The following is a 23,578-nucleotide window of genomic DNA, read 5'->3' on the forward strand; positions in this document are numbered from 1 at the left end:
AATGTTTGTAACTTCTAAGCAAAACAAAAACCCTCTTTGTTTTCCACTTAAGGCTGTGATCGTATAAACATAAGTTGCAAAATACAAACTAAAATATCATCCTTGGCCACTGAGATCCATGGAAACCAAGTAAGATAAGGTTATGAGAGCAGAGGGCATTTATTTTTTTATTCAGAGCTTGGACTGATTTAATTCAGGATGCTGTGTTTATTTCTGTGGGGATCTGGGGTGTATATGAAAGCTTACTCTCCTGATGAGGTAACTGATAGATGACATCACTCTTGTGGCTATAGGATCACTAACATGATGGTTTGTAGAGTTTGGGGGAATTTTTCTAAACTTAGCTCTTGGCTGCTCCAAAGTGCTTAAGCCAGAGGGCAGCTCCTGACTCTCTTGTACTTTCCCAGGGACCCAAAATATTTTTATATACACAGCCAAGCATTTTTTAAAAAATTATTCTCCCAACCCCCTCAAATGAGCATAGTGAGTTCCGGAGCATTTATATAAATGAGTCTTTTGGGTTCTTAGGTTGAGACATGGTGATGCAATGATGACTCTTTGTCAGAGCTGGGACATTTTCCAGATCCAAATATGGGATTAAATGTGTTAGTGAGCAGTCCTGAAATGCCTCCAGATTTCAAAAGACTGTTTGGGTTTGGGTTTTGTGCATCACCCACTCACTTAACCAGGCAAGTGCTATTTCTAAATATCCTTTTTCCAAAGAGTTGGAACAGGGATTATAAAGTGACAAATGGTAACTTCCAGAAGTGTTTGGACTTTTGCCCCAGATGGTGGGCGTGAGAGTGTCAGGAGCAGAATAGGCTAGGGGAGGAGCTGATGCAGAAGGAAGAGGAAATGCTGGTCTCTTCAGCTGTCCGACTCTGTTTCCCCAGAGTCCATGAGCAGCAGTATGCCGGAGGGCTAAGGCAGGAGAAACAGTGGCCTAACCCCTTAAAAGCAGTCCTTTCTGCTTGTTGCCTCCAGATGCCTACCCAAAGAACATGGCATGGGATTTAGTTAGGAAAGCAAGAACGCCATCACTTCCCACCCAATAGGCTGACTAGAATCAAAAAGATGGGCAATAACAAGTTCAGTAAGGGTGTGAAGAAATCAGGCCCTTCCTAGGCAGCTGCTGGGGGTGTAAAATGATACGGCTAGTTTAGAAAACAGTCTAGCAGTTCCTGGAAAGGTTGGAGTTACCATAAGACATACCAATTCTACCCCTCAGTATATATACCCAGGAGAAATGGAAAACATACATCTCCACCAAAACCCATATGCAGACACTCATAGCATTATTCAGAATAGTGCCAAATTGGAACAACCCAAAAGCTCATCAACTGATGAATGGCTAAACAAAAATGTGATCTATTCATACAAGGAATATTTATTTAGCCGGAAAAAGAAATTAAATACTCATGCATGCTCTAATGCATGAACTTAGAAAGCGTCATGCTAAGCGAAAGGATCCAGACACAAGGACCCCATGGATGTAAAATGTCCAGAATAGGCAAAATTGTAGAGACAGGAAGTAGATAGTGGTTGCCAGTAACTTGGGGAGGAGCAAGGAGAAAAGGGAAGTAACCATCACAATTCATGGGTACAGGGTTTTATTTGGAGTGATGAAAATATTCTAAAATTAGATTGCGGTGATGGTTGTATAGTCCTGTGGATATGCAAAATCATTGAATAGTTCCCTTTGGTAAAGTGCATGCCATATAAATTATAGCTCAGTGGGTTTTTTTGTGAGTGGGATTTAAGAACACTAACAAAGAGTTATGGTCCTCCTTTATTGAAAGAACAAAGCTTCAACTCTGCCCCCACTGGGCATTTTGGTTACACATGGAGAATTCATGACAAGAATTCATGACCATGGCAGGAAAGAAAGAAATGTACACTAAATTTAAACCTTGGTTTGAGTCCTATGTTGGGAGGTAGAAGGAGAATGCCAAATTCAAATGAGGATTAGTAGCTAAGCGTTGAAGAAGCACATAGGTTGACAGTTGACTGCACACAATTCCCCAACTCACACCCAAAATGGGCTTCCTACAAAACTTGAAACTGGTCAATGGACATTTCTATGCAAATCCCTGCCTTTCCTCTGAATGTTTTCCTATCACCTTCTCAGTCTTGGTTTGGAATAAGTCACCTATGGATCCTCTTCAGTTCTTCCAAGAGAATGGATCTGGTTTGTGCCAGATTCATTCCTGACTGAGGTTTCTTGGTGCCGGACCACATGTGAACTTCAATGTTGGAGTAACCACCCTTTACCTCCAGATCCTATCAGGAAAATATAACAAAACACATACAAGAGCATCTCTTTTAAAATGTCACTTACTGGGGATGTGGCTCATGATTAAGCACTTCTGGGTTCAATCCCCAGCACAAAGTTTTTTTTTAATTAATTAAATTTTTAAAAATGCCATTTGTACCTCCCAGCAGCTGATTTTGACCTGGCATAAAGGAATCTCCCAGCCAATTTTGGGGCTGATGTTTTCTCAAATAGATGCCAGTCATAATCAGTAAATGATTATGATATGTTATGTTAGATAGCATTTCTGAATATATTTCTCTGGTTGCTATAAATATGCTTCTCTGTACATGTGCTATTTCCTGTGTATTTATGTAATTGCAAATTTTGTTCATAATTATGCTACACATTACTTCCAACTTAGTTTCCCCAAGTTTTTTTCAAGGCAGTAATTATGTCTTAAACATCCCCAGCATCAGGCAAAGCATTTATTGACTTTAAAAAAAAAGTTCTTCTGTCTTAACAAAAGCAGGGAAGAAGGATTTGAGAGCTGGAGTAGAAAACACAGAGAAGCTGAGACAGGGAAGATGAACATGAGCTGGACCCATGTGGGAGCTGTGAACAAGGCACCTGGGGAGAGGCTCAGTGAGTGCTGGCTATGGTCCTCTGTGCCATTCCCATCTATCTCTCCTGCTCTGTCCCCAGGTAGGAGCCAGTGACTTTAGCAATGGCTGTCTCCCTCCTTAGTCACCCATGATTTTAGGGTTCCCAGCCCTGGATCCCTTCCCAAATGTAAAACCCGGAACCCAAGACTTCAGCTTCTCCTGGTAATGTTCCCCAAGGCATGCAATCGGCAGCCACTCCGCAGCTAACCCAGCAGGGCCAACTCACTCTGCTTGCACTTTTTTCACCCCAAACATTAGCCAAAAAGCCTGCCAGGAGGGGAGGTGATACTGTGATGTTCCTAATTCTGTCTTTCTAGTCTAAGGTGCTCCTCACCCTTCAGACACCTAAGAGATAACTCTGTCCTGCTCCTTTATTCCTGAATTTTTTTTTTTTAAATCAACTATGTAAGTGGCAGACTGCCTTTAAAAATCCCTTATTTTCTAAGAAAAAAATAAAGTGTTGAAAAAAGTTAGGATTAGGAAGAAAAATTCAGGTCATTAGCCCTGGTGTGGCGGTCCAGCTCTATCACAACCTTCCTGTGACAAGCACTCTGGCCCTCTGCACTGTGATTTCCTCCTCTGCAAGATGAAAGTGTGCACATGTACACACTCACACAAACATGACATGTGCATACACACATGGTCACACAGACACATACTCAAGTACACATTTGGATACACAAAACGTACATGCACACAAAGACAGACATACAAACGTGCGCATCTAATTGCTTTGAGGATTCTAAATTCTTTTAAAATCTCAGGGCTTCGTGCAATAATAACCATCACATTTGCAATACTTTGACTATCCTTATGATTGTTTGAGTCAGCAACCTGAAGTCTAGGACAGAGTCAGGGAGATAAATGAAGACCCTGGGCAGTGAAATCCATCAGGATCCCCCACCAGTCCTTGGCACAAGCAGTCTGTCACCCTGTGCTTTGGTGGATTCAGACTCAGGCCAGTATTACCAGGCTTCAATTCCAGACCCCAGAGCAAGCCTCCATGGAGGATGTCCACAGGTCCCCACAAGTGGTAAAATTTCAGGACAGTATGAGTAAGTCTTACTGTTCTCAGGAATTCATATGTTCATAATCAGTCATGGGTTTTAGAAAATTTATTATGGCACTTTTATACTGAAATTCCCAGACCATAAGCTAAATATATATTTAACCTTTTTTATTTTTTAAAGTCACATTATTTAATCTTAGAATAAAACAATGCCTTCAGAATTTCCCTATCTGTTCCATAATTACATGCTTTGGATAAGAGCCTGGTTCACAGCCAAATTCCCCAAGAGCAGAGAGCTTTCGAGCCCATATGCAGAACTGACTAGCATATATCTTGCATTAGTTTTTTCTAGAAAATACCAAGTCAGTTAGCTAATGTTGATGGAACCATTATTTTCTGCATACTGTTTTTAGTTTTTCTTTCTCCTTCCTTCATTCCTTCCCCTTTTAAATAAAAGTGACCCTGTTGATGGGGTATTTGTAGAAATGCAAGATTTTTTTTGCCCTGTCCCCCTCCCTACACCTGCACTTTTATTACAGGAATATAGAAATGAAGGAATTATAAACGGGAATAAAATCATGCATAGTGTTTTACCGAGAATCATTCATGGAAAAATGATAAAACTCAACAACGAAAAATTTTTAAACTGAACTTATACATATATCCATGCAAAAGAAGAAAAGGGACTAAGAGAAGATGATTTAGAGAAACACAAATTTCAAAATGATCTTAAGAGCTTTATCAGTGATGGGTAACATCCTTGAATTACCAGATCATGGTGAGTGCTTAAAAAATATCATACACCACGTTATTCATTTTAAATACATTACCTCATTCAGTCTTTGCAACAACTCAATGAGGTAGCTACTATTTCCATTTTATAGATAAATTACCAAAAGAAGTTAATTAATATGTATAAGGTCATGCAGGAATTGGTAGAGCCAAGTTCAAGCTCAGGTATGTCTGACACCAGGACATTCCAGTAGGCTAGTAGGTTATGCTCTGGTGAGATTAAAGCAAGGATAAATAAACAAGTCAATAAATAAACATGCAGAAGAGAAATATGTCTCAGTAGTATCCATGTTTTTCAAAACTATGCAACCAAAATGATATTAAGTTTAAATTTAGTCAGGCATGGTAGTGTATGCCTTTAATCCAATGACTCAGGAGGCTGAAGGAGAAGAACCACAAGTCCAAGGCCAGCCTCAGAAACTTAGGGGGGCCCTAAGCAATTTAGTGAGACCCTGTCTTAAAAAAAGAAAAAGAAAAGAAAACAAACAGATTAACTTGCTCCTTCTCTTAATTGTAGGAGTCATGGTGTGTGCTGTGACTGTGTCCTCCTTTATCCCTTACCTCCCCTTCCAGCTTTGGGTTCTTACCTCTTAATATAAAATCTACTGAATTAATATGCATGTGTCCTTTTGAAACATGGTTAAAAAATAATAAGCAATCAAAGGGACTTGAGTGAAATGGCAAGCAGTTGTGACACATCTAACTGAATGTCTGAGCTTGGGGTTAAGTTCCACATGTCATTTAACCATAAAATAGCCAGAGCTTTCCTATAAACTCTGGAGAGAAAGATGGAATAGGTTGTCTTGACCTCCTTTATCCATTTTCCTCCAAGATCTTGGATGTGGATATTATCTGTATCAGATAAGCTTCCTGGCAGTTCTGTTGATCCCAACTTAAATTTGGGATGCTTCCAAAGAAAATGTCCAGTTTTTTACAAGTTGCCCACAGAAATAGCAATCTCTCCAGTGTGGATATAAAATTGGACTTTTTGTTTCACCCTGCAGGAACTCTTGGGTTCTCCAAGTTTTAAAGAGTTAAGAAAATAGATGGAATGTCTTGGGAATGTTGGCAGGGGAGGCTGCAACTCTCTTCGCTTCACTTTCTCACCCTGGAATGTCTCTGGATTTGTGCTGTTCTCTAAATTCTGTTCGGACCTGCAAAAGAGCCAACTTCAGTGTACCGGACAGTCCACCAAGAAGCAGGGATGTGCGATTATCTGTACACTGGGGTTTATTTTTCCCTGGTGCCTGGTGAGTCCCCAGAGACAAGGAGAAAACATTTTGATTTAGGAGCCTTCTGCTAATCCTTGAGGGAAAACAGTCTCTGAAGATTAGTGAGGGGAGTGGTGAGGGTAGGTAGGGGGAGAGGAGAGCAAAAGGAAGCAGAGTTATTTTGACTGCATTTTTCCCTTGCCTGATTAAATCTTAGTGGCATTGGAACTCTCTGTTACTGAAAGAACACAGCCCTGTATGTAGGGCCCGGAAGCGGAGGGGCAAAGGCAGGGGACCTAGGAGCTGGCATGGCGGCAGGGCTGCCTGGCTCTGAGGACGTGCAGTGTAACTGGGACCTCACTTGCCGGGCACTGAGGACTTGCCGAGGGGGAAACTTTCGGGTCCTGCTGCTGATGCTGAAGCCATGGTGCATCTCCAGGGCCGTCTACCAGGTGGGACCAACCTCCTCTTACTTTTCTTTGCAGGGGGAGGCAGTGATGGGAATGAGCGGGAGGGAAGTAAGCTATTGTCACTTGTGCTTAGGACTCTGAAACAGGTTACAATCAACAGGGAACAAGTTAACATTAATTGAGCATCTTCTTTGAGGTGCCAGGTACCCTGTGAGGTGTGCTGTGTTTTCAAGGCAGCCCTCTGAAGGGGGTGCGCATGTCTCCATTTGACAGATGAGGTTGTTGAAACTTGGAGAAGGATATAAGTTGTGCAAAGTTACCCAGCAAGTAAATGACAGAGCCCTGTAATTAAAACGGTGGTACTTCTGGCTGCAAAGACAAAGGGTGCTCTTTTCACTAGTTCACATTTCCCTCGCAATAGAGGATGCTTGCTCAGTGTGTGTTCCCCAGCTGGAGGGGCAGGGATGAAGAGCAGGTAAAGGGAATGTAGCTATGGGGGACAGGAGCAAGAGCACCAAACAGCAATATGGAGTCTTCATCTCTCTGTCTCCCTTTAGTGACATACTCAGGGGCCTCTAACACTTGTACACAGCCTTCACCTAAGTTTGAGAAAAAGAACATTTTATGGGTTTCATTTTTTTCTTTTATGCAATGCTGGGGATTGAACCCAAGGCTTCATGTATACAAAGCAAGTGTTCTACCACAGAGCTATACCCCCAGCCCAAGGAGGGTATTTTCTGCGAGAGGCTGGCACTTCCGAGCTGACTGGCCAGCGGTACAGAGTACTTCAAAAAGGGGAGACAAGAGCATCTGCCTTTGCCTAGCATCAGTCTAGATTGGTGGTATTAGTCCACGTCCCTGCTTGCCAAGGAGATGTCAATCCTGACAGCCCTAGCCCACCTTGAGAGGGATCAGCCTGGTTGGACAGGGGGAAGAGAAGGAGGCAAAGTAGAAAGTGGGAGTACTTCCCCTAGCCTGGCTCTGGAAGAAGGTGTCGCTCTGTGTCACTCATTTTCCCTCTGGCCTGGCAGATGCAATTTTTGGTAATGGGTTTTATTTCAATAAGTCAACTTGAGTGGCTTTGGCAGTCTCTCCTTGCTTGTTGGCTCACCTCACGTTTGTAACCAGGCAGGCACAGCTGGCCTTTGTATTTTTAGGAATAATTTGGTGGTGCATAATCTCTTAACAAACCATAATGTCTAAACAGCTCAGGACCTGGAGCCTCTGCTCCCCTCCCCCACCTTATGGAATGTCTGGACTTGCTTTGAAGGGACAGATCCTTGGAAGCCATGCCCAAGAGGACCAGTCACTGGCAGACCACTGCCCTGCGCTTCATCTTCCCATGGGTACACAGGGTTTCTGGAGATGACATTTCTCCAGAATTCTTATGCTCGAAGGGCACATACCTATAGTTTTACTCTAAACAGCAACTATGGTTCCAAAAGATCATATATAAAGGGAACTGGAGGAAAATCTTCCCAAGTTTGTCAATCATCTGAAAATTTTACACAAAATATTTCCAATGACAAGTTGTGAATCTGAAAGAATTTTGGAAAACAACCTCCCAGCTGGGAGACTCAAGAAAGAACATGATTGGTTTGTCCATTTGAAGCTTTTCTGAAACCTTAGTTCAGAGTCAAATATCCCCCAGTTTGGTATTTGGGGTAATTACTTAGTGAAGATAATTCCATCTTTTCAATTCATTTCTGTGGTTACAGAAGTGTTTTGGGGCCTGGCTCCTTGCCTGCACATCCTACTTTCTTTCATCTCTAGGTTTGTCTTCTTAGTTGTCTCATAAAGTTACATAAAAACTGAGCTTCCAAATCAAGTAAGCAGGGTGGGCCAGACCCCCCCTGGGGGCTTTCTCATGATTTCTATTAACATCTTAAGTATGCTGAAAAGAACAGTGAATTATTAGTAACCAGACCTGGAAAAAATTTTATTCCTGCCCAATCACAGTTCATTTCAGCAGACACTTGCTGAGCCAGTGATGTACCTGGCTCTGTCAGGGGCAATTGAGACTCATAGGTTAATCAGTTCTCAGACTTGTCCATGGTCAGACTCTGGCCAACCCAGGTTGTTTGACCCAACCAAATGCCTCTCACCCACACAGCCTGTTTGCAGCTGGGAGGTCATTCCCGCAGGGGGTGTCTGGAAAGCAGTTGCTGAAAGGAAGGCCAAGGTAGCAGGTCTAAACTAGTTCCCCAGCCCCAGGGGCCAGGTTAACAACAAGGCTGCTGGGTTAGCAGTCTGCAGAGCCAAGCTGAGGGGGCTGCGAAAAGGTAGGGAAGCCAAAAGCGAAATGCAGCTGCACTGGACCAGGGTGGTCTGAATGCCGTCCAGACAAGACTTCCCAAGTCCTGGGCAGTTTCTACCTGCTCCCAGGCCTGCTGTCTACTGGCCAGCATGGCTGGTTTAAAGGGATATTCAAAATTATATACTGACCCAGCTTCAATTGCTCATAGCCTCATGGGGAAGAGTTAAGAACACAAATAATTACATTTCAACAAATAGAGGCTTTGAGAGAAATGCAGAGAATAATATGCTCAAGGAAAACTTAGACGAAAAGTCTCCTAAGTCTCCCGGTCTTCACCTTCTCCATTACTGAACAAGGATATAGCTTCATAGTGTTGTAATGATATATGTAAGACTGTGTAGCAAATACCGAAGAATCTACAGATGTGAAATGCTATTGTTGTTTAACAGACTGTATTCATACTGTTATTTATCTTGGGAAAAATTCAGCAATAGTGCATTTATTTATTAGAGATACTGTGATTGATGGCCTTTTTTTGATGTATTTTGCTTAAGCAATTGTGTGTGTGTGTGTGTGTGTGTGTGTGTGTGTGTGTGGTTCACAGTCTGTTCATTGGCTAAAGTGATGGTTGTCAATTCCTGGATGACTTTTAGATTCATCTGGTGAATTCTAAAAACACCCTTCCCCAGACCTACCTCCCAGAGATTCTGATTTAATTGATCAGGGGTCTGTGCGCTGGGCTATTTTATAAGCTTTCCAGTGGTTTTCATGTACACACTGCAGCTGAATAGCCAGGGCTGAAGGAGCCTCTTCCCACCATTAGGGAGCAAGTAGTTGCTTACCAAAGCCCAAATAGGCAGCATTGGAATCACTGGGAGTGGGGACACTTTAAAAATATATACATAATGTCATGAGCCCCACCTTAGACTTAAAGAATAAGCACCTCTGGGGGTGGAAGTTAGCAATCGGTATTCCTAGTAAATGATTCTTAATATAATTAATTGTTTGGCTTAACAAAGGAGCAGTACACATGCAGTCGAAACCATACTTTAAATTTTGAATTTTGATCTTTTCCCACACTGGCAATATGCAGTATGAGTCCTTCTTGCCACGCTGCCCATGGGCAGTGAGCTGCACTACCAATCAGTCATGAGATGGCAGGGGTAAACGCCCAGCACTCCACGGTGTGCTGTGTTGTTGAACTATGGTGTTCCATAGGCTGGATGAATTAAGCACATTTGCCTTACTATTCTCAACCGATGATGGGTTGATCAGGACCATCATCAGCTATGGAGCATCTGTAGAGGACAGACAGTACTATAGCAGCACCTAAAAATGAGAGTTATAAGCAATGCCTCAAGAGAACAATTGTGAGAACCAACTCCGATCACTTAGTTTATGTCCAAGGTTGGCAGGGGGAAGCATTCAATAAACACTAGCAACCTTTAATATCACAAGAATTAATGTGGTCACCTGTGGCCACACCAGAAAGAGGAAGAGGGTCAGGTTTATTCTTGGACTGAGCAATGCCCTTCTTCACAGAGGACTTGGCTTCAACTCTAGGGGTCATTCCTTCACACCCCAATGTCCATTTTGCTTCCCAAACACTGGTTGGGATGTGCAGCAGCTCAGATGGGTAGCACCAACCATTTCTCAACAGGGACATGTGGTTTTCTGAAGTGTTTTTCCACACTCCTTTATCTCATTACTCTCCCAAGCAAGGGTTAATTGTAGGTCATGAAACGTCCATAATCAGGGAGCTTTAGAAGGAAAATCATTTAAAATTGTACAAACTTAGAAGTGAAAGGAAAATCACAAGTTTCAAATGGAAGAAAGCTGCAAAGTTTAGAAGCATCACAAAATCCAGAAAAAAAATGCAAATTTCTTAATTAAGCAGCTAATCATCCCTATTGTTTTCTTATCCCTATGTCTTTCTGCAGCCTACCCTTTGATCTCTTCTTCATGAGACCATGAGTTTGTAATACATTCCTTAAAGGAACTAGAAAGATAAGTCAGTCTTCTTCTACCAAGATAAACGGATATTTGTCCTTTCAGTACCCAGAGTTTGGAAGGGTGACTCAGATTCACAATTTTTCACTGGAAATGTTGTGCTGATTTCAGAACCATTGAAGAATTTGGGAAGATTCTTCCTAAATTTCTTTCATCTATGATCTACTGCAAAACATACTTGCTGTTTATAGTCAAACTAGAGGTATGTGCCCTCTAGACACAGGAATTATGGGAAAATCCAATTATACTCTATTTCCTTCAACAAAGAAAAACTTATATGTCACTTTTACAAGTGGATGTGCCGTATGTTATATATACTCCTGGGAGGAAAAAAACTGCTACCTTTGGCTAGGGCTTATGAGAACTAAGCTCTCTTTATAACTTTACCTGTCTAATGATTGAAGATATCCCCTGGACTGACTTTTGGATCTCAGTGCTTCATACTTCATTCCCTTCTGCTGGCCACATACCTCCATCCAGATGCTGTAAGGTGCAGTTCTTGGTGGTAAGATCTCGAGCTGTCCCTGGGCAGCACAGGGTGAGTCAGCACCTGGGCTGAGGGCCGCTGCCAGAAGCTGTGCCTACACTGGTGCAGTTCACAGGAACTTGGCTACAGATGGAAATGACTGTGAACCTCATACGTATGTCCCTCTTATCCCAAACCAAATGTGTCCTCACTCAAAATGCCCATGGACATTCCGATGCTACTAGATCAAGCGGGGATGTTTAACACAGGGGAAGTCAAAGTGGAAAAGGAAATTAGTCACAACTGATGACACTTGTGCAAAAATTGTTATACAAACACATTGCTAGGAATCAGCCCAGAGACACCAGCAAATGAGAACCCCTGAAGTTTAAGCTTCCAGATGAATCTCCCTCTGAACCCTCTGCCACTCTCCCAACCCCACCTCACTCCTGGCTGTACAGTGCAAAGTAAAAGAAAAATAAAATAAATAAGATGAACGATCTGAATTTTGGCTCACTATAAATTGCTTCTGGCCTCAGAGCTGTAGAATACATATGTATGGCATATGTAAGCCTGTTTTACATTATTATTTTTTTAAGTTGGATGCCATTAGTTTGGGATTTATTTTCCCCTCTATTTGTAGAAACTACTCCCTTCATAAGGGTTGTAAACTTTGTTTCTGTTTTTTTGTTTTCCAATGCCTGCTGACGCACACAACAGTCAATGTGCCTGGTCCTTTTCTGCTCCTGGCTTTAGGATGTAGGCTATATTGGAGGTCACAGGGCACATCCCCATTTTCTTCTAAGAAATATGGTTTGGATGCACTTGGTGTTCCAAAGTTGTAAGCTCACCCATCACTGCTTCTTCTAGAAGGAAATAGGGACCAGTGGCCACAGTGACCACCCAAGTGTTAGGAATTTGAGAGAGCCCTCCACCTTTTTCCCACTTTTAATCTATGCAATAGTTTTTAGCCAGTACTCTAACACTGGCCCTCACAGCACCAGACCTGCCATGACCTACCAACACCACATTTCCACAACAGCAAGAAAAACAAACATGTGAGATCACCTAATCAACCTGGGTTGGGGGTCATAGTCACAGAGTGGGTTTCCTCCAGAGTAGAAGGCGCGCTTCTGAAACTGGGAGTTCTAGAAACCGGAGTCAGATCGCAAGTGTGACCTTATCAACTGTCCGCATGATTGGTTCTGATGCTATCAGTGGTCAGCCCCCTCAAGGACCAGTAATACCTCTAACATGAGTCAGGGTTTTCAATGCTTCCTACGTATCTTCCAAAATAACGAAAGCAACCGATCAGGACTGATGGGGTAGGCTGTGATTCAAGAAAATGTTTCCACATGTGGAAAGTGGAGCTTTGATTCTCAATTTGCTATTTTTGCTGTTCCCCTTTCATCATTTTGTTGTGACAATGTATGTTTTCAAAGGGCGATATCCTTTGTAATATTTAATGCCTGCACATGGCTTGGGCCTGGGGTCTTCTCTGATGATCTGCAACACGTGCTGTGCTTAGAGGACAAAAAGGCTTGCTTAGAGAGGAACAATTAGCTCATGTGTTGGATTTCTTTGCCAAGCCGGCTTTTGTTTGTTTTAGTGTTTCCAGCCACTCATTAAGTGCCTGTCAGTAAAGGATGATGTGTTGTATCTGCACCACCGTGCTTAAATTTCATGTACCCTGACTTTTGCAGCAGTATTTTCTTATATGATATAGAATCATCTTTGCGATAGAACTGAAAGCAAAACTCTTATTTGGGGATTTTTAAAATTCTTCTTCCTTGACAGAGGAAATAACTCATTTTTTACTCTGTTCATTAAGCATTTTTTTAATCTGACAAGGGGATGTTTTCATCCTCCTGGATAGCACTTTCTCTGTTCCGATGAGAAAATCATACTTCATTTGGAGGTTTAGTGTCAGCCTCCAGTTACTATATCAGCCACTGTTCAGTTTGGGTCTGTCCCACCCAGTGTTGGCTAAGCCATTGCCAAAGCAATGCAGAAATCAACTCAGAATTTTAGCTTTTGATCAACATCCAGCTGCCTTTGAACAGTGAAGGCTTCTCAAGTTCTGCTATGGTGGAACTTAGGGAGAGTAATCCCATTGGAAGGGGTGTAGCCAGTTTTTTATTTAAATTGTATGTTTGGTTGAGATCTCTTGAGTGGAGCTAATGAAATGATAGGGAATCTAATTGTTCTACCATGGCCTTGAAAAAATGATTATTTAATTAAATGGAGAGTTTATTTATAGCCTCAAAGTGTTCTATTTTTCACAAGTGTCTTTTCAGAATTCCATCAATTGAAAGACATGTATGTGTTCTAACTTCAAGAAAACTATGAATGTGTATCTTTAGTAATTTATAGAGTATTTTCAAGGCTCAGAGCATTTAGAGGCAGGGAAGCATCTCAGGAGCTACAATGTAGTTATTGGTTCTGGGGCTATCATCAGCTATGGAAGTGATGGTTATTTGGAGTAGTCTGTTTCACAAAAGCCATTTGGAAGAAGATGCCTAACAGCCAAGTCAAGCATCCTAAATTCTATGTCCAGTTTTTACATTGAATCCAGGTATGGCATATTCCACTTCCTCTGCCTCAAGTTCTCTATTAATTAAATGAAGGTTTTTTTCATTCATTTGTTCATTCGTTCATGTGTTTTTTTTTTATTCGTCTCACAAATCATTAATGAACACCTGCAATGTGCCAGACAGCATGCTAGGTGTTTGGAGATGGGATAGTGAACAAAAACAAATAAAAGTGCATATTCTTAGAGGTTGCATTCAGTCGAGATCTGATGATCACTAATCACGTGACAGTGTTCACACAAGACTCTTCAAACTCGTGTAATGATAAAGTTGAAGGTCATTGCTTGGAGGACAAGGTGCCTGATGGCCTAACGGGGAAGCTTCCCTTCTCTGAGCTGTCAGAGAAAGCTTCCTGAAGGGGCAATATTTAAGCAGAGATCTTAAAGACAAGTGGCAATTAAGTAGGAGGAGCAGGTGAGACAAAGATGGGCGAGAAAAACACTAAGTAGCAACCCAAAGTTGCTACGCATGCAGGACAAGAGCACTGAAGTTGTTAGGCCTAACAGTCATGCGACCATGTTTAACACGTATCATAGTTTTAAATCATTTGTACAATAATGTTGACTATGCTACTGGGCCACCGGACTCTCTACTAAGCAGTGTTCCCTCACCACTGGACCTTTTGAAAGCCAGCTGTCCTGTTTTGGAAGCCATACCATCCAGCCTCAGATGGAAATTTTCTTCATTCTCAAGGGTATGAGCTCATCACCACACCAGATGGGTTTCCAATGAATGATTATTGTGCAATCTGATTATTTTCATGTCATGCTAATTCCCTTTGAAAGATGGAAACAGGATATGGGCTCTCTTTATCATCTTTGTAAGTTCGAGGAGAATTTCCCAGTTATGGCCACATCCCCTGCAGATTGAGGAAAAAAACATACAATTTAAAACTAAGTGGCAATTCTGGTATAAGAGTCCACTAACAGTAACATTTTACAGTATACGATCAATCAAATTTTATCATATGATACAGCAATTAAAGTAACTTTAGAGTCTGCAGCAGATAACTAGGAACTCTCAGTGACATAATGAGATAGAAATTAATTTCTCACACCTATAAACTTAAACATACTCTGGTTGAAACTTCCACAGTTTCATTCAGTGTCATTTTGTGACTCTGTCCTCCTCCAGGATCTCGGTTTCTCTTCATTTAGCTGAAGATAAAGAATGGAAGGGCCTCAGTGAGAGACTAGGGGTCAGACCTAGAAGTGGGGCTCATCTGTTCTACTCACATCTTATTAGCCAGAATTCAGTTACATGACCACATCCAACCTTCAGGTACAAGTGGGTGGTTAACTTAATCCCAGGGAGTTAGCTTTACCTGAGGTTAAGGGCATGTACCCTGGAATCAATGAATTAGACTTACAGTAATTCCCTTTTATCCACAGGAGATATATTCCAAGACCCCTAGTGGATGCCTAGAACATCAGAGAGTTCTGAACCCTTTATGGCTTTTCCTATCTATGCAAAAAACCTCTGACAGATTTTAATTTATAAATTAGACACAGTATAAGATTTAAAAGAATAACAATAAAATAGAGCAATTATGACAATATATTGTAATAAAAGTTATGTGAAGATAATGTCTCTCTCAAAATGTAGTACTTTCACCTCCTCACTTAAAGCAAGCATTTTATGACTTCTCCTTGGCATATCCAAATTATTAACACCACTACTTTTGCACTTTTGGTTCATTATTAAGTAAAATAAAGGTTACTTGAACACAAGCACTGTAATATCAGGACAGTGACTAAGGGCAGGTAGTACATATAGCATGAATACATGGGAAAAAAGGTGATTCAGGTCCAAGACACAGGGAGTGGATGGTGAGAGATTTCACAACACTATTCAGAACAGTACACATTTTAAAACTTGTGAATTTCTTATTTCTGAAATTTTCCACTTCATATTTTTAGATCATGGTTGACTACAGGTAACTAAAATCAGGAAAAGCAAAACTAGGGATCAGGGCAGATTAATAGAAGTCCCAACTCTAGGAGGTGAGTCTAAGGACACACCACTCATCCTTTGGAGCCTCTCATCTGTAAAATGGAAACAGCAACACTATTTACTACATGTGGTACCCTTGGAATTGAATGAGATGTTATATGTAAAGTGCTCAGACCAAGACTGAAAAGTAATACATACATATCAATGGTAAGTCGTAATTATCAATTTACTCGTTTGCTACAGAGTAAAAAAGCAAATTAAAAGAACCTGATCTATTCTTATCATCTCATCTGAGACATGATGAGTGGGGATATAAACAATTCTTAACTACCAAAACCAAACAAGCATCAATCTCCAATATAAGCATAGGCTGAGTGCTAGGATGATCATAGTTATGGTGAGCCACCTTGAAGTTTCCAGGGAAAATTCAAAAATGTTTTTTGACCATCGTGCCAGGAAACAGTCTCAACCAAAAATTTTAGGCAGGCAGTTTTGGTACCTTAAGTAGCAGAAGCCTGCTGGGGAGTCATAGCAGGATGAAGGTCATGAAATCAGTAGTTTCTAGAAGTCCAAAGAGCTCTCTGTTCTCTCCCCACTTTTGGCTGGATCCAAGTGTGGGGGCTGCCTCTCCCACACCACGCAGCTTTGTTTGTGCTTCCCCAGACCAGAGTTTTGTTTGTGATTTGCCTGTCCTAGGGCAGTCACTGTGACTTTTCCGTGAATGTACTGTTATTTACAGGCTGGGCCAAATAACCTACAGTTTGCACTCTCTCTTGGCCAAATAAAGAGTGCAGGACACCCTGAGCATTTTCTGAAAAAGGGGAAGTGCTTGTTGATACTCAGCCCTGGGAGGCAAATTGCAGCTGACACCATGTTTCAAGGCTCTGCTCCAGCAATGGCAATGGAAGGTCATGAATTGCCAGCTCTTGCTGTGTGCTCGGGGGTAGGAATCAAGGGCACGGTTGAGGTTGGCATGGCCTCAGACTATGTCTATGTTATATTTAGTTTGCCTCCATGATCATGAAGCCCAGGATAAACCCTTGAAATAATTAGCTCATCTGTTGTGATACAAGCCATTGTCTAAAGTGTCTGTCTCAAGAAATTCTGAAGAATATTCAGCAGATCGCCTGATGATATCAAATCAAAGAAACAAATACAGTTTTCAAATGTGGATAGACATTATCTGGTTCCCATTGTTGGAAGAAGAGAGAATTCTTATGAGAAGTGATTCTCACCAGCGAGTGCACATTGCTGAGAATCCCTCCAATGCTGTCCAGTAAGATTCCTGTATTAAAGCCACTTCATAGAATGAGAGTGTTGTGGGATCTGGTGAACCTAGTCCAGTGGGATCTCTTCTACTAAGGCTACAGCTCACCCATGCAATGAAACAAATTGTCCAGATCTGTTAAAACTGCAAAAAGTTCCAACAAAACAAAGAACAATGTCATTTATTTAGTTCTGTGCAGGTGCTTTACATATACATTGATTTTCCCAATGATTCTATGAGGAAGCTACTTTCACTAATTGCCCCATTTCACGGGTAATAAAATGTAAGTTTGGTCACAAGACCCAAAGGTACACAGCTAGTAAGCAACCACCAGAGGCCATATTTGGGTCAGCTCTTAATCACTGTGTTGGGTAACTGTAGAAAACACTGGATCACACACAGTGTTAACCATCTTCCACCAGCAGGTCCTTTCTTTTGCTCACCTTAGCACTCACAACCATTGGAGCCAGGGATTTTTTTTTAATATTAAAATTTAGTTTTTTATTGTTCCCTTTAATTTTTAAAAATTTTTTCTAATTAGTTGTAGAATGCACTTATACATTTTGATAAATCATTCATAAATGAAATATAATTTCTCATTTTGTCTGATTATACATATTATAGGATCACATTGGTCATGCAGTCATACATGCTCATGAGGTAATAATGTCTGTTTCAACTCTACTATCCTTCCTACCCCCATACCCTTTTCCCTCCCTTCACTCCCTCTCCCTAATGTACAGTAACTCTAGTCTCCTCTATCCCGCTCCCCACCTCATTGTGAATCAGCATCCGCATATCAAGAAAACATTCAGCCTTTGGTTTTTTGGGGTGGCTTATTTCACTTAGCATGATATTCTCCAACTCCATCCATTTACCAGAAAATGCCATAATTTAAAGTCAGTCTTTTTTACTTTTTTTTCAGAGCTAGGGTTCAAATCTGTAAGTAAATTGCCCATTCCAGAGGATAAGTAGGTTCAATCTGCAACTATATTGCTATTTCCATAGATACAGCACATCTCTTATTCATATCTCCTTTTCCTTCAGCCCACCATTTCTACATCATGTTCATCTTAACTTTGAACATCCCTGCCTTGTTTCATTGTTGTTTTAATCAGTCATCAAGGATTTCTTGATTAGGGCAGGGTGGGGTGGTGGTCATGGCTCTGGGCTGAATCTCAGGTTTAGCATCTTTTAATAAGGTGATAATTATCTTGTTATTTCACATCAGTTTCCTCCACTGTAAAATAAGGATAAGAAAACCTAAATATTTTATAGTAATGAATGCACGTAAAGCTCTTAGCATCTTTCTGATAGACATTATGCATTCCGTAGAAGTTAGCCACTGCCGTGGTTAATATTGTTTTACATTGAGTTGACCTAAATTCGTTGTGTTACATGCCAGTCTTTGTGCTAATACTGAGAGAAACACAAGAGAATAGGATAAGCTATTTGCTTCAAATTTCAAAGTAGCTGGGTAATCAGGGGAAACAAGAAAAAGGTAACTAGAACACAGGGCAGTGGCCAACAGAGGCCAGGTGAGAAGTTCAAACAATAAATACTGTTAAGTTTCAGGGGAAGAAGGAACCAGTTCTCAGAGCAGGATTCAGAGAGGAAGTTGAAGAACAGACAAGATTTATGTAGGCTATCGAGGCAGAGAGAGGTTCCAAACAGGAAAAAAAAGTGCAAGCAGAGAAAAATAAAAATGCTATGCTCAGAGTTACCATACACAATCAACTTTCTAAGTGACTTGCAGAAAGTGACAGGGAGAATCTTGGAAACCAGAAAGATATCAGATCACAAGAAGGAATGCAACTGGGAAGTGAAGGCAGAAATAGGCTAGCATTTTCCTAGACCCTGTGAATTATTAATACTGCAGCAGAAATAACACCAAGGATTCCTGGTTCTAAATCCTGGAGATCCTGAGCCTTCCCTAGCAAAGCAAGATTTACACTTTGAGTTTTTTCTGTGGACCCTGCTTATGCCAAATATTAATCAAAAAGGAGGGGTAGAATTCATAAACACAAACAAAGAGGCAGCTCAGCCTTTCAAAGGTATCTGCTTCATCTTTGAGCTTTAAGACAGTCACTGCCTTCCCACACACATCTGTGCCAAGTCAGAGCCATCCAGGGGAGAGAGAGCTGGTCTTGTTCTCAATCAACTGTTTGGGTTACCCAGTCATGTAGGGACTGCTGACACCTTTCACAACTTTCTAAGCCACTGATTTAACAAGAATGTTCTGGACAAGTAGAGGCTTCCTTCTCAGGCCTTGAGGAAGTGCCCAGTGTGGGGGCCGGAGGGAGGATCAGAACTGAATGTGGAACTCATTGTGAATCTGAGTTTTCAAAAATGCTCAATCTATGCTGTCTGCCCCTCCCAGGCATTTGCTGAGAGCCAACACTTGGGACTAGCCTGTGCAAGTTGTTTGCACATCCAAACTCCTGCTGTTCTATAAAATTGTAATACAAAATTATAACGCTGCTGGAAAATTCAAGTCACTTCATTTGAATCTTAAAACTCCCTGCTAAATCTTCTAGTCAGTTAATGAGTTTCTGTGCCACTGAGAAAAATACACAACCACCCATGTGCAGTTATTTTCCTTTTCCATCCTGGCATACTGGAGATGGGCTCGGGTGACTTTGGAATCAGACCAAGTGTCTCCATTCCAAATCCACCATTTATCTGCTGCATGAATTTAGCAAGCCGTTTAGGTGTCCTGAGTCCTTCTGTAAAATAGGGTCAGAATTAATATCACATAGGATTGTTCTGAGGATGAAGCAGCCTACGTAAAGCACTAAGCACAAAATGTTCAGTAACTGGCCGTTGTTTCCTTATTAATCTTTTATTCATCATTTAAACTCTCCTGGGAATTTGGCTTTCCCCAGAAGCCCCTTTGCAACAACGTTAGAGATAAATTTGAAATGGCTTAAAATAAAAACTGTGTGGATATTTTGAACGAAGAATGAGAGAGCCCAGAAAACAGAGGAGTGTTCCTTGTACACACTGCTTTAAGTTTACCACGAATGTCCTGCTCCCATACTGGCTGCTAACCAGCCCCCTCCTCCCTCTCCTTGTTCGTCTGGAAGGCTGGGTATCTCCACATATGGAACACAGTTTCTCTGTAAGGCCTGTAATATGCTAGAAATTCCAAAACAAAGTAGACCCCGGCAGGGCACTGGCTCCAAGTTGGCAAATAAGCCTGCCATCAGGCGCCACCTCTGGTATTACAATGTGCTTTTAATTAGGGAAGGAGCCGCAGCCTTTCCTATGCAAAAGGCCTGTGGGCTGATATTTCAGTTGTCTTGCAGTTGTGATGCAGTTGTCTTGAGCTAGAGGAAACCTTCTCCACCCCGCTGTATCTGGAGCCCCAGCAGCCTCCAGATCCTTCCTTTGCATTTGTATTTCAGTATTTTGGGTAAGAAATACGATGGATCACCCATCACATGAGCTTTTAAGGGCAGGGTTATTAAAAACAGGTTGGATGACTACTTTACCCTACACAATTAAATATGATACATGCATTGTTAAGATCTTGTGACATTTGAGAAATGGGTCCTGTCTAAGAAAGAAAATTGTGTCCATGGCTAAAAGAATTGAAGTCAGTGTCCTCTATCAGGAGAATATTCAAATTGCTTTTGAAGACAATGTGCTGATTATTTTTAGCCTCCCACAACAGAAAGTATCACCAATTAAAGGTGAAACAAAGAAGTCAGGTTGGTGTGAAGCCCCAGCCGGTTCACAGGCACTCTGAAAGTGTTGGGGGCCACCTTTTTGACCCAGTCCTGTGCATCTTTGATAAGGTCCAGCTGCCCCCTGGGCGGAGCTTTGCTGATGACCCCAACAACTCATGAAGTCAGTCAGCAGCAGCATGTGGGGAAATACCACCAGCATGCACATTGGAATAGAGTCTGGGGGGGTGATGGTGCTGTGGCCCAGCCTCTCATCTTGAACTCCCCGCTCCCCAGTTCTTGGTTAGCTGGAGCCACTGAACACACGATAGGAAAGGTTGATTCGAAAGGGATTCCCCTTTTGTTTATTTCAGTACAAACACAACCCCCCAAACAAAAAACAAGCAGCAAAGACTGAGAGGAGAATTGAAAACCATGTGTATTTTCATTGGTTTCTGCTTTGATGTCCTAGCACCATGCTGGACCACTCACATTGCTTCTTCTGTGCTTTAGTAAAGGGCAGATAAGGACTGGATGCTGCCCTGCAGTCTTCATAAAGTGACTTCTGATGTGATTATAATTGTGCTGAGTTCTTCAACTTTCAAAAGGGTAAACATACTGCATACTGCATGGGTAACACCAAGATGCAGTTCTTTTGCTTCCTTGGGTGAACCACACCACAGCTCCTTTTAGAATAAAGAGCAATGTGGGAAACATTGCAGGAAATTTTTCACAAGTTAACGGTAGATGGGAACCAAAGCGGGACACAAAGCCACTCATAGGTAGCGTTCCAATCCCTATGGAAGAGCCTGGAAGGCAAATGGCATCACAGGAGCAAGCACCTGGTCGCACCTCCCCGTCCCAAGGGCAGAGCTGTAGGTTCTGGAGACCCTATAATTTAATCTCACCGCAGCCTTGTCAGCAGGTGCCCACCTCCCTTCCCGTCTTACAGGTGAGGACTACCACACCTTAGAGTTCACAGAATTCAGGCTGGGGACAGAGCTCAGTGACAACACTTACCTAATGTGCCAGGCGATGTGATTCATCCCTTGCACCGCATGACAAAACTTGGCAACCATCTCACAAGAAGCAACAGAGCCAGTTTAAACCACAGGTGCTTCTAGAATTCATGCCCTTGGTTGCTACACTGAAACAGCACTTATTTCTGGGTAGTGGAATTACAGGTGTTTTTAAATTTCTTTTCACTTTTCTGTGTTTTCTATTCTTCTTTTATAACAAGTCTATTTTATTTGAAAAATCAGAAAATCGAAAAGGGGAGGGAGAATTCACAGTGTAAAAAAATCACACTTGCTTTATCTTGGAGATACTGAATTAAACCCGATTTGCCTAGCTCTCAAACAAGCCACTTATTAACTTAAGGCGGATTTCTTAAAGAACACTTTAAGAACTCTAAAACCTAGGAAAGCAAAGAACAGATATTCACACCTTCCACTTCTCCTTAACATTTTAGATCCTAAAACCTGAGCATTCTTAATGCTTTTCTAATCACCCTGGTGACCCCTCCGGCACTCTGGGCTGGAGGAGTCCCTCCCTGTCCTCTGCAGGCCTTCTCTACTCGGTTAGTAGCTTTTTCTATCAACTCTTCAGATACCTTTCTTCTCCGATGCCTCCCTGCTGAGGTTTTCCTCTCAGTCTGCCTTCAAACTCAGATCTTCCCGCGGCGCCTGGAAAACACATTCTCCCGAGCCTGCTACACCCTCCAACGCACACACTCTGCCCTTCCTTCCCCATGAATCGTTGCTGGAGACCCACATCCTTGGCACGCGCAGCTTAAGCCTTCACAGACAGGGCCTCTGCCCTGCTTCCCTCAAAGGCCATTAATGGACGTGCAGTGGTCACACCCAGGGCCATTTTCCCATGTGCCATGTTGTGTGTCTTGGTCACCTTTCTCTGCTCAGTTGCCATAACTCCATCTCCCTGCACTACCTGGCTCCTCCTTCTCTGACCCTTCTCAGTTCTATTTCAGGTCTCTTTTGCTCCTCTTTCCATCTAAATAGATAAACACAAAGATCAATTCTCAGTCAATCTCTTCCCTCTTTATACTCCCTCTGAATCTCAATATTTTTTGCCTAGAGTTATGTTCTTGGCATAATTTGTCCATGACTTCCAAATAAGGGAAGCTTACATGCTATTAAGCAAGAGAAATTATAAGTAAATAAATAAACAAACAAATAGGTCCTCTGGAAGGATGATGTACTAGCTAAAATTCAAACAATGAAAAAGAATGACCCAAACAATGGTTTAAGGGGGGAGCGGCGAAAAACCCAGACAGCAAAGGGAGAAGCATGTGAAAGGGTCCTGAGGCAGAAACAAACGTGGCCCGATATAGGAAGAGAGAGAAGACGGCATGGTTATAGCCTACTGAACAAGGGGAGGGTAGAGGCCAGAAAGGTAGATCTGGCATGAGCTTTAATCCCCTCCTCACTTAGTACCTCTGTTATCATACGGGGCCCCTTCTGCCTTGCAATGGCGTCCTTACATCATGCCTTCTACCTTCTCCTGTACTGCAGGCACCTTGAGTGAAAAGATGGAGTCTACCTCTACTTTCTATTCCCTAAAGTGCTAAACCAATACAGTATTAAATTTGCTGAATTTCAGTGAAGGAGGCAACAGAAGACAAGCGCTATCTGTGAAGACTCAGACGTTCCCAAGTTAAAACCAGTCTTTGAGTCACTAACCGAGATGATGCCAGAAATAACATCATGCAGAAACATCAGTAAAATTTGGTCACAACAACTGAGGCAAGTGTCCCACTCTTTTCTGCCTCAGCCTGCCTGGGAGTTTAGCGTCCCCTGAAGCTGCTTATCTGGGATAGGATTGCAGGGTGGGTGCATGTTTTGCATCTCCACCAGGCCACTGTGCCTGGAGAATTCCTGACACAGACTAAGGTCAGACTGAACCCAGAACACGTTCCTCAGGAAACACACTACATGCTGCAAAGTCAGTTATACCACTAATTAAAGAAATGTTTTCAGAGGTGCTGTGATCTGTCACAAGAAGTGTTGAC

General features: G+C 42.0%; 1 protein-coding gene across 8 annotated transcripts in view; it reads left to right on the top strand.

Annotated features, from left to right (window-relative positions):
* The window catches only part of FRMD4A (FERM domain containing 4A), a 574,854-nt gene that overhangs the window by 295,579 nt on the left and 255,697 nt on the right, over window positions 1–23,578 (top strand). Inside the window, exon 1 of one of the 8 annotated variants that reach the window (XM_079106532.1) lies at window positions 4,765–6,380. The exons of 6 other annotated variants lie outside the window; for them this stretch is intronic. In XM_079106532.1, the coding sequence (XP_078962658.1) occupies window positions 6,237–6,380 (144 nt within the window). In that variant the 5' untranslated portion in view covers window positions 4,765–6,236. Of the gene's footprint in view, window positions 1–4,764; window positions 6,381–23,578 lie in introns of those variants that run through there. One more of the 8 variants, XM_079106529.1, reaches the window with a different exon arrangement.

This window comes from Sciurus vulgaris (genome assembly GCF_902686455.1).
Source record: "Sciurus vulgaris genome assembly, chromosome: 12".
In the NCBI taxonomy this organism is placed as follows: Eukaryota; Metazoa; Chordata; class Mammalia; order Rodentia; family Sciuridae; genus Sciurus; species Sciurus vulgaris.